Below are 11,307 nucleotides of genomic sequence, written 5' to 3'. Positions count from 1 at the left end.
TTATGATCGTGTATGTTTTTAATAGCATTTAAAATATCTATTTTATGTGTGTGAATGTTTTACCTGCATCTACGTATGTGTATGTCTGGTGTCGAGGAGGTCAGAATGGAGCATCACATGCTCCAGAGTTACAGATGGTCATGAGCCACTGTCTATGTGCTGGGAACTGAACCAATGACCTCTGTGGGAGAAATAATCCTGAGCCTTCTCTCCAGCCCCTTTATATATTTTTAAAAATATTTATGTTTGTGTGTGTGTGCATGCATGCATGTGTGTGTGTATGTGTGTGTATGTTTGTGTGTATGTTTGTGTGTGTGTGTGTGTGTGTGTGTGTGTGTGTGTGTGTGTGTGTGTGTGTGTACTTGAACGTGAGTACCGGAATCCCTGGAGACCAATACAGGTGCTGGAAGTCAGACTCAGGTATGCATGCTCTCAACTGCTTAGTGGTCCCTTCAGCCCCGGGTTTCTATTGTCTTAGGCCTCTTTCTTGAAGCCATCAAGCAAGCATTGGTATATTTAAAGTGTTTGCAGAGTCAGATGTGGAGGCACACACCTTTAATCCAGCAGAGGTGGGCAGATGTATGAATTTAAGGCCAGGCCAGCCTTTTCTACATAGTGAGGTCTTGTCTCCAGAATAAATGAATTAATGGATGAATAAATAAATAAATTATTTAAGATTTAAAAATGATTTTTTATTATTGCACTGTGTCTATGGACAATGTATGCATATGTGCAGACATTGGTGTTTAAGGAGGCCAGAGGACAACTTTCTACAAAAGGTCCTTCCCTGGAAACTTCTGGGCAGTTACCATCTCCACATCAGAGTGCAAGGATTGTAGCATCTGTCATCGGGGTTGTGCAGTGAGCATACTTATCCACTGAGCCACCTTGCCATCTCTGGAGAATATTTTGAGGATAGTCTAACATTTATCGAATATCCTCATCTCTAGCTAGAAGAACACGGAATGGGCAAGACGGCTCAGCAGGTAAAAGGTGCTTGCAGTGCAGGCCTGATAAGGTGAATTTGGTCCCTGGAATCCTCATGAAGATGGAGGGAGATAACTGACTCCCCACCCATGTGCTGTGGCACTCATGCTATCCCCTGCTACACACAGGTTTTGAAGAAGGAATACATATAGAAAGATTAAAATTAGGTTATTACCACTATCATGTAGGTGATGGAGGCCCTGGCAAGAGAAATGCAGAATGGCGAAGGACAGTAGTAGACTTAGAGCGTTGGTTCTCAGCCTTCCTATTGCTGTGACACATTAACACAGTTTCTCGTGTTGGGGTGACCCACAATCGCACAATTATTTTCATTCTTACTTCATAACTGCAATTTTACTACTGTTCTGAGTCATAATGTAAAGTAAAATAATTATAAAATTATAAAATCAGTGTTTTCTGATGGCCTTAGGTGACCCCTGTGAAAGGATTGTTTGACCCCCCAAAGGGGTTGTGGTCCATATGTTGAGAACCACTAACTTAGAATCTAGACCAGCACTTTGCTCTCTCCAAGTCTGTAGTGGGTCACACATAGTCAATCTGTTATCCTTGGCCTTAAGGAGTTTGGGACAAGAAACCAGAGCTATCACATTTGGTGGCCTCTGAACTGGGAGTTCCTCTGCTGTCTGTGGCAGATGCTATGCCAGTTCACTTCAGTTTCCCTCTTACAGACGGCTCACCACCACCCCCACCTCTCCCTCAGCTCAGTCTTCAGAAGTGGCTGTCTTGAGGGACATTGCTAAAAGCAATCTCCAGGTTTGGTTCCCTTCTTTACTTGTGCAGCAGGTGGCAGAAGAGACCACATAACTGTCCCATTTCTAAGGCTAATTTTACTGCATTCAGGTAAACTGCAGGCTCCCCTACACAGCAAATGCCATCCATGTTCCCTTTCCTTTCCGTTACCCCTTGGCTGAGCTTTAACCTTGGGCCAGCGAAACTGCCCAGGGTCCTTTTGTCTGTTCATGTTTCTGGAAGAAATTCTTCCAGATGTGATTTGGTTAACTTAATCACACAGTCCTGGACCACACAGTCCTGGAGTGTCAGTTTCTTCTATAAATTTCTGTAGGGATTACTCCAAACCCCATTAACTCTTTCCTCTTCAGTGAAGCACACCTTACATGTAAATGCCCAGTGTGCAGGTGTGCACCATGACAGTAACATACAGGACTATGTTTTGTGAGAGGCAGAGTGTGATGCATAGACAGAGCTATTGCAGATGTGGGAGCATGGAAGCCTTTCGAGGATAGGTTTTCTGAAGTTCATAGAAGTCTACGGGGGGAAAGCATTCCATGTGTTTCCTCAGACAAAACACGGAGGTTTAACATAGTCTGTCTAGACATGTAGGTCGATGGGGTCTCTGACTTCTGGGAAGCACACATATCTGAATGCATCTCTCTCCTGCACATGAACCTTTACTTCACCTCAACACGACAGTGATGTTCAGTGTACAAGCGAGAGGAAAAGAAGAATGAGACAGCCTGATCTTGGATCAGCTTGCAAGATACAGAACAGAATGTAAGATGGCTAGGACTGGCTTCTTCCTCCTCTTCCTTTTCCTTCTCCTTCTCCTCCTTCTCTTCCTCCTCCTCTTTGCCTTCAAGCTCTTCATCTTCATCCTCCTCTTCTTTCCTGTATGCATAGCTCCAGAGAGTAAGCCGCAGCTATCTGGGCAAGCAGAACTCAGCTATGCCTGAAAATGTTATTTAAACAGTTGGACATTCCTTTCTCTTGGAGGCAAAAGGTGGGGCCTCTTTTCCTTTATATGTAGAAAGACATTCACAATTCTTCCACTAATTGGTCTCCAGTCAATATTTCCAATACACTCTCCTCCATTTTGCATGCACCCCAAGATAGCCACGAATTTATTTCTATGCATTAAGTAAGCTACATTTCTACATTTCTCTGGCTTAAACTCTTTCCTCCTGGGATTTTCTATTTACCCATCCGCTGGACTCCTGTAAACCCACCTTAGATTAATTTCTTAGGAGCTTTTTTTTTACTCTCCGGCACAGAATTGGTAATTTTTCACTTGACATGTTACTTGTTTGGCTGCCCCATTACACTGAATTGTCAGATAACAAGGACCATTTCGTTATTCTGAGGTGCATGTGTCTAATAGTTAAAGCGTCTGGGATTAAGATCTTAACTGGGTGGTGGTGATGCAGGCCCCTTAATCCCAATACTTAGTAGGCAGAGGGCAGAGGCAGGTGAGTTCCAAGCCAGCCTGGTCGACAGACCAAGTTCCAGGACAGTCAAAGCTACTTAGGTAAACATTTTTTAATTTAGTTTTTAAATGTAATTAATGGATGTGTGATGGCTGTGAGGGCTGTCGTGTCAAAGGTGTCCATTTAAATTACTTATAGGATTTTATTCTTTTGAGTTGGGCCTTGAGCTTGCCATCCTCCTGCCTCAGCCTCAGTGCTGGCTGGGATTGCAGACATATGCCATACTGATAGCATTTAATAGAAACTAACCTCCTGAGACAACGGATGCAAACCCGGAGCCGGTAAATGTTGCACAAGAGCGGTGGGGATTACATTGGAATGCCTTTCCATTTCAAAACCCCGAAAGCCAGGAATCTAAAACTAGGAACAGTTTGTTCCTCCTGAGAGTTCCGAACGGTGAATCTGTTTTCAGGCTGCCTCTGGTTTAAGGAAGTCTCTTTGCGTGCCATTCTCTCACTTGGATATTGAGGTGTCAAAGTTTTCCTTTATTTTCCAGTGTTTTACTATGTTGCCTAGAACAGACCGGAACTCCTGAAACGGATGCCCCAGCCTCAGCCTGCAGAGTAATTCTAATCCTTGGCAAAGGTTTCCTTTTTGTTAAGGACACTCAATGTGGTACTGGGCTGGAGCGCATCTGATAAGGGCACCCTGACATTGGATTTGTCTACTCTAACCCAGGTCTGTCAAAATGGAGTTTTCACTTTCAAGAAAGACACAAATTATCCTGGGCAATTTTAAAATCCAGGCCTCTGGCTCCTCACCCACCCAGTGGCTCAAGCCATTTCTTATAGCCTAGCAAAGACTGAACAGCAGGGGCGCCAGTGTTTGCCTCCAGATGGGTCGAAAAGTGCCACGCGCCGAAACCGCTCCCAGGAGTACTTCCGGCGGGGAGGGCCGAGTTTGCACTGCGCAGCCGCGGGGAACCGGGCTGGCCTCGGTCCCGGAAGCCGGAACCCGTAGCTTGTGGGTCTTTGGTCTGAAGACCATGAACGCGGCGGTTGGCCTTCGGCGCCGCGCGCGATTGTCGCGCCTCGTGTCCTTCAGCGCGAGCCACCGGCTGCACAGGTGGGGTGTGCCCACGTGTGTCACCGCACTGCGGGGCCTGTCCCGCTATGTCCCTGGGGTCGTGGCCACGCGGGTGGGTTAGAGCCGAGCTGGGGCGGGCGGAAAAGGAAATGGTGAAGGTGCGGAGTCGCACTATGGGGCCTCACCCAGGAGAGGGCGATATAGCTCTGATCCCGGAGGATCTTCTCAGGAGAGGTTCCCTCTAGAGGCTGCCTACATCCAGAGGCACAATTACAGGAGCATGGGCTACCGGGTGCAACACAGGGTAGCTATCATCCCCTTTTAACCAAAATAATAAAGCCAGCCTTGATGCTTTCCAAAGGAGCAACACAGTCGGGATTGAATCCCAGAGACACAAGACCGCACCTCAGGGTTGGTTTCAAAGGGAGCTTTGTTACTCACTTGAAGTTCTGCTCTGCGAACCTGCATTTCGTCATCTGGGAACAGTCATTTCTAGTAGCATCCATCCACTCCTTACTGGACACAGCTTTGTCCCATGCTAGGGGACAGGGTTGTTATAGGGAACAGCAAACACTTGTCTTGGCACGGTGTGAAGTTTAAAATGTGGCCAAGTTTGGTGCAGTGAGAAATCTGCAAAAGTCTTGTGAACTGTAGTGCGCTAAGTGTGCGCAGTAGTAGAAAGTGAAGGGGGATAAGAAAGATCTTAAAAGAGTTTAAACTTAAAAAGTTGTGGTTTTGTGTGCTGTGTGTATAGCTTGCATGGAAGAGTCTGTGGAAGCCAAAAGAGGGCCAGATTCCTTGGAACTGGAGTTACAGGCAGTTCTGAGCTGCCGCGTGGGTTGGCTGGGAACTGAACCGTGGTCTTTTGCAATAGCAGTAAGCACTCATAACTGCTAAGCCATCCTTCCAGGCTCTCAAAGGGATTTTTATAATACAAAGCTTACACGCAGAGTTAGTAAGGATGCACAAGATAAGACGTTGGCTGACACAAATTCATTAGGCTAGTTGTTTTCTGTCTTGAATGACAGCCATGCATAGTTGTTTTAAAGTTTCACCCGATTTGAGCGTCCCCAAACACAATGGTAAAGTTTCTGCTAGGCAGCTGCTGAGGCAGAGAAGGGCAAGAAGGTTAAAGGAAGAGCCTGAGGTGGTTATTTTTCAGGAGGAACAAACGTTTTTAAGCTGCTGGAGGACATGTATGTCTTCATGCTTCTCGTTGCTCCTTGCTTCATCTCTTATCCCATTGGTAGTACTCAGTGTTCGTTGAGTTGGAAAGAGGAGAATTGGGATATAGCTCAGTAGATAGAGTGCTTGACTACGTGGTGCTTGCTTACGTAGATCTCAGGGCTTGTGAGGCAGAGGCAAGAGGGTCAGAAGTTGAAGGTCCTGCTAAGCTACCTAGTGAGTTTGAGGCCAGCCAGGGATATGGGGAACCTTGACAGAGAGAAGGCAGGAGAGCAAGGGCTGACTATGAGAAGATTCGTTGGAATCTTGCTGTGGAATAAGTGGGTTGATTTAAGGCTTCTGGTGACTTATGTGGTGCTGTAGCTTATTTAGAGAGTGGCACATTGGTTCTTGATGGAAATTCGGATAATGAGATCCAAGCCATCTCTCCGTTTGATCATCTGAAGTAAAATTGTAGAGTTTTCACAGGCCGAAGCAAAACCAATGGAGGAATTCGGAGGACTTAATTTCGTCAGACTGCTCTCTGTCTTTCTTTTGTCAGCCCATCTCTGAGTGCTGAGGAGAACTTGAAAGTGTTTGGGAAATGCAACAATCCGAATGGCCATGGGCACAACTATAAAGGTGAGTGAGGAACGCATTCTCTGTCAGGAAGAATGGAGAGTATAAATCCAGAGTTTGTCAGTGGGGAGCCTGGACAGTGTCAGGGCTCTGAGCCCTTCAGTGGGAATTCAAGACAAAGAGCCATTGTCTTGGTTGGATAAGCGTTCTGGTTTACCTCACAATTGTCTACTGTGTTAAAGACAGTAGAAAACAACAACAAAATGATTTAAAGCCTTTTCTTTGCCATTGGAATGCACAATAAAACTGCCCTTAGCTGTTTCCTTTTAATTATGTTGGTCAGAAACTAATGTTAAAATTTGATTATAGTTAGTGTTTGAGTTCACAGATATGCCTAACCTGATTTGAACTTGATACTATGTATATATTAATTGAAACATCAGTGTCCCTTCATATATAGACTTTTTTATTTTTTTTATGTATTAGTTAAAATGTAAACATTCTAAAACTTCATAGCAAAACAAAAAACTATTATTTTGAGTAAATAATGGCCAATGAACGGGCATATTGCTTCGGAATACATTGTATGACAGGAAAGGAGTTTATTATAAAACTTTCCTGGTAGTATTCTAAGTGACTTGTGGGAGGAAAAGGGATGTGATTCTTTGAGCCATGGCTAATGCCTCAGAACAGGCCCTGGAGTGTTCTGGAGGCTTCGAGAGGGCCTGACTCTCCTTTTCTCTGTAACCTCTCAGCCTCAGTGGACTTACGTGCAATATCTAGTGGTGTTTGTGTGGAATGGGGAAAAACCCAAACTTTGAAAGGTGCTGACCAATTTCCAAGCACTTCATGTGAATGCTCTGAGCACACACACTCCCGACAGTACAGATGAGTGTTTTGCCTGCTGAGGAGATGGGTCAGTTTGGTACATAGCTGGACACACAAGATTGAGTAGCATCTCCCTCCTCCCAGGGACACCAACCTTATAGACAGGAAGTTTCCCCACGTTTTTTTTGGATTTGCTAATGCTCTCTGCTCAGCCAAAGCTTCCTCCAAGCTCCTCTGTCTGGGCTGAGTCTTGCATTGATTGATAAACAGATTTTAACGAAAGGAATAGATACTTGGAGAAAGGTTGAAGTCTAGCCTTGGGGACCATAGATCAATGTTTATGTGACTAACTTGTGTGTATGTGCTAATCTGTTGAAAGTCATATGTTTTGTTGCTGTTTTTGTTTTCTTTCTCACAGTTGTGGTGACAATTCATGGAGAGGTAGGTGCTGGAAAGGGTGCGTGGGTTTGTTCAGAACACGGGGCCGCCTTCCAGACAATGGTGGGATGTGTGTCGAAAGCTTGTGTTTGTTTCAGTTGTTTCGTGACTGTGGTGAGCTCCTGCCATGCCAGGCCTGCTGTCACGTGCACATGGGGAGAAGAGCCATCTAGTAGAAAGGGTGCTGGCAGGACATGGTACTTCTGTATTGAGAATACTAAGTGTCTCTAGGATGAGGCATCGTGAGCACAGTCGGCATGTGGTACAGCCTTTAATAATCTGCGAGGTGTCTTTCACATTTAGACAGGGTCTCATGTAGCCGAGTCTGCACTTGAACTTCCTGTGTAGCCGAGAACTCCAGATCCTCCTGATTCTGTTTCACAAGTGCCAGGATTGCAGGCACGAGCCACGCCCCAGCTTTGTGAAAGTGTCCGCATGGAGAGCCTAGAATGATATTCACGCTCGTTTTTTCTTAGATCGATCCAGTTACAGGAATGGTTATGAATTTGACCGACCTCAAAGAATACATGGAGGTAATGCCTTGTTGGGTGCTTTATTAGTAATATCCCCTTAGTGTAATTTTTAGTACCCCCTGTTCACCCATCTCTTGAGGTGACCTGACTGTATGAGTTGGGGTGGGTGGGGCAGTGACAGAATGTTTGCAGTTGAAGTTGTGCTGCAGTAATGGGAAGAAACGCTGTATGCTCATTGCCAATCTCATTTTTCTACTTATTACATTTTACCCCTTTCACAACAAAACTTTTTCTTTGAAGATTTTTGTTCATCCTTGGAATGTTGTACAATTAATAAATTTTTAAAAAATACCACATTTTCCTTTAAAAATTTACTTTTAATTATGTAAGTCAGGTTATTAAAGCTTAAATATTGGGATGAAGAGAGGAATGAAGGAGCAGAGCCCCATAAATAAACCAGTCTGGGTGACCGTAGAGGCTTGAAGCCTTGGGTCTCTGGGAGCTGGAGTTGCAGGTGGTTATGGGCCATCCCCTTGGGGTGCTGGGAACTCAACTCAATTGAAAGCGCGTCAAGCACTCCCAGCTGCCTAACCTCAGACCACCTCTGCAGCCCCAACTGTGGCTCTATGCTAAGTTACTGAGACAATTCACGATAGAGACAACACATCAGAATGTAGTCATTAAATTGGGGTTGGGGATTTAGCTCAGTGGTAGAGCGCTTGCCTAGCAAGCGCAAGGCCCTGGGTTTGGTCCTCAGCTCTGGAAAAAAAACAAAACAAAACAAAACAAAACAAAAAACAAAAAACAAACAAAACAAAACAAAACAAAAAACCCAAAAAGCTTCTTAATTGTATCATTGTAAAATTCTTGTGTTGTAAGGCATTTTAGAGATTACTTATACTAGTTTCTTCATTCCATGGATTAAAATTGAGGGACGTCGGACAGTTAACCTATGTGGTCTTTCTTGTTCCCGAAGTTGGGAACTTTTGTTGATCTCGTTGTTTCCATTCTTCCCCCACTTGAACCTGCTTGTCTAGTTCTCTGTTCTCAAGGTTGACAGATGTTTGTTAAAAGTGTTACTAATAATTACTTTCTCATATTCATTATTCATCAGATTTGTTTCTTTGCATCATTTTAAAAAGCTAATTTATTATTAGAAATACAAAGATGAGTGAATAACACATTTCCCATAGACTATATACATTACCTTTTCTGGGAGGTAGAGAATAGTAAGTGGTCAAAAATTATTGAATAAACAAATAAAGGAATGAATGAATAGTGCAGTGCTTATTAATGTAGAGAATTTCTGAAGACAGAGGCTGTGCATTCTCTGGGGCACAGAATATATGCATGCAATACTGTGCACTCTGACACAGCAGGGAGAAGCCTCAGCAGTCAAAGGACTGAATACTTAGGAAGCTTTGGGGATTTTCTTCCTCCTTTGGGAGCCTAAATTATTACACACTCCCACCAGTAATGACTTCTTGTAGCCATAGAGTCTGCTAGAAACTTTGATGGAGAAGTTGGGACCAGAACAAGGATCCAAGATAGAGCAAAGATATTTATTTTCTTGGTATTCATATCTCTTTATTTGATTTATTTTTTAAAAATTAGCTAATTTAGGAGTTGATTTAGGACCTACTTTTTTTTATATATATAATTCCAGTTTTACTGAAGAAAACCAGTTATTAGTGTATCTTCTTGAAATCAGACCAGGTGGAAAATTAGTTTTACAAATGGTTAAGTTTTTGTACAAGCGCTAATGGTAAAAATTTAGAATAAGAAAATTAACAATCTCTGCTAATGACAAGAAGTAACATTATGTCAGTATATATAAACATTAGGATGTCAGTATATATAAACATTAGGAAGTGTAATCTCCGTGTTAATTTTTTTCTAAGACAGAGGATCAATAAATTATTCTTCAGGGCAGAATTTAGAAGATTACCATCATTTCAGACCAGGTCTTAATGGAGGTGCACTGTGCTGTGGAAGGTGGTTTGTAGTAACATTGTAGACAGAATTCAAGAAGTGCCAGACTGAACCCTGACTCATGATGGCTGTGTTTCTAGAAAGCTCCAGGAGCTCTCTCTCTGTTTTTGTGGTTTCTTCCTTCTGCATTCAGGGGCGAGGACACACAGTCATTACAGGGAACTAGGTCTGACCTTGTTTCACAACCGTGTAAGACTGCTCTGTAGGACCTGGAAGGAATACTTGCCAGAGTTAAGTCTTGGCTTAATGAGAGGGGGAGGCTCAGAGACTTTGGGGGAAAGGAACCCTTTGGAGTTTGAGTCCTAAATGAGATGAGTGGTGTTCCCTTCTCTCTATTTGCAGGAGGCCATTATGAAGCCCCTTGATCACAAGAACCTGGATCTGGATGTGCCATACTTTGCAGATGTTGTAAGGTGGGTGTTACTGTCTGGCCTTGGGCAGTAGAAATGAAACAAATTAACATTGTGATTATCCTGTGATTTCTAAAATTTTGGTGTCACAGTAGATTTTGTTTCAGGAATTCCTGTTTTATATAAATATTAAATTTGAAATTTTGTTCACTATATGAATTTTGAACTTCTTTCATTCTTTTTCTTCAGCACGACAGAAAATGTAGCTGTCTATATCTGGGAGAACCTGCAGAGACTTCTTCCAGTGGGAGCTCTCTATAAAGTAAAAGTGTATGAAACTGACAACAACATTGTAGTCTACAAAGGAGAATAGATCCTAGGTTTAATATTGTAGAAAAGCTAATTTCTTTTCTTACTAGAAAAAGCTCTTTGTCCTTTTAAAGTACACAGCAGTCCTCACCTACCCGTGTCTCCATGTTGTGTTCTGGTGTGCCTGAGCATTAAAGGGATTGTGAGGTCTGTACGTAAATGTATTAAGAAGCAAATTCGCAGTGCATCCTGAGTGTATTCTTGGTGAGAAAGCAGGGGAGAACTGAGCATTGAAGCCCGGGCCTCACACATGTGAAACATATACTCTGCTCCTACATGCGTTCCAGTCCACCAAGGCCGTTTAGAGGATCTTTACCTAGAGATAGAGATTGTTTTATCTTCAGCTGGAGAGACGGCTCAGTGGTTAGGAGCACTGACTGCTCCTCCAGAGGTCCTGAGTTCAAATCCCAGCAACCACATGGTGGCTCACAACCGTCTGTAATGGGATCTGATGCTCTCTTCTGGTGTGTAGGTGTACATACAGACAAAGCATTCCTACATTTAAGAAAATATATAAATAAGTTTCAAAAATTATTTCATCTGAGCAAAATGTTTTGATGTGGAATTATGTAAAGGTAAAATAAACCCACTTTTATTATCTGCCTTATTTTCAGCATTTATTTTTTCTTGGTATAATATAAATAGTAAAAATAGTTATGGAATTTTGCTGGGCCAGCGCCTGCTGCAGGCTGACCAACTCAGCTACTATTGGGCCTAGATCCAGGGCTTTGAATTGGTCTACCTACCCCAATATCTACCCTATCTACAAGCTTCTGGAGCACATGAAGGAGCTGGTCCTGCAGAACAAGAGCTACAGGATTACTGCGACCCTGTCAACAGTGTGATATCTGAATCTTG

The 11,307-nt window shown here is 43.3% G+C and overlaps 1 protein-coding gene across 1 annotated transcript; it reads left to right on the top strand.

Moving 5' to 3' along the window:
* The first annotated feature begins 4,150 nt into the window (after positions 1 to 4,150).
* On the top strand, positions 4,151 to 11,056 carry Pts (6-pyruvoyltetrahydropterin synthase). Its single transcript, XM_032910857.1, has 6 exons — positions 4,151 to 4,295; positions 5,983 to 6,062; positions 7,246 to 7,268; positions 7,742 to 7,798; positions 10,073 to 10,143; positions 10,330 to 11,056. Exons 1-6 carry the CDS (start codon positions 4,216 to 4,218, stop codon positions 10,451 to 10,453), a joined length of 435 nt encoding a protein of 144 aa, XP_032766748.1. The 5' UTR covers positions 4,151 to 4,215; the 3' UTR covers positions 10,454 to 11,056.
* The last annotated feature ends 251 nt before the right edge of the window (positions 11,057 to 11,307 follow it).

Source organism: Rattus rattus, chromosome 8 (genome assembly GCF_011064425.1).
Source record: "Rattus rattus isolate New Zealand chromosome 8, Rrattus_CSIRO_v1, whole genome shotgun sequence".
NCBI classification, from domain to species: Eukaryota; Metazoa; Chordata; class Mammalia; order Rodentia; family Muridae; genus Rattus; species Rattus rattus.
This window is presented reverse-complemented; position numbering and strand designations above follow the sequence as displayed.

Excerpts from the sequence above, each read along its gene's own strand:
- Pts (XM_032910857.1), top strand. The coding sequence starts at position 4,216 with ATGAACGCGGCGGTTGGCCTTCGGCGCCGCGCGCGATTGTCGCGCCTC. Across the intron at positions 4,296-5,982 it reads GCGAGCCACCGGCTGCACAG|CCCATCTCTGAGTGCTGAGG; the intron begins GTGGGGTGTGCC and ends TTCTTTTGTCAG. Across the intron at positions 10,144-10,329 it reads TACTTTGCAGATGTTGTAAG|CACGACAGAAAATGTAGCTG; the intron begins GTGGGTGTTACT and ends CTTTTTCTTCAG.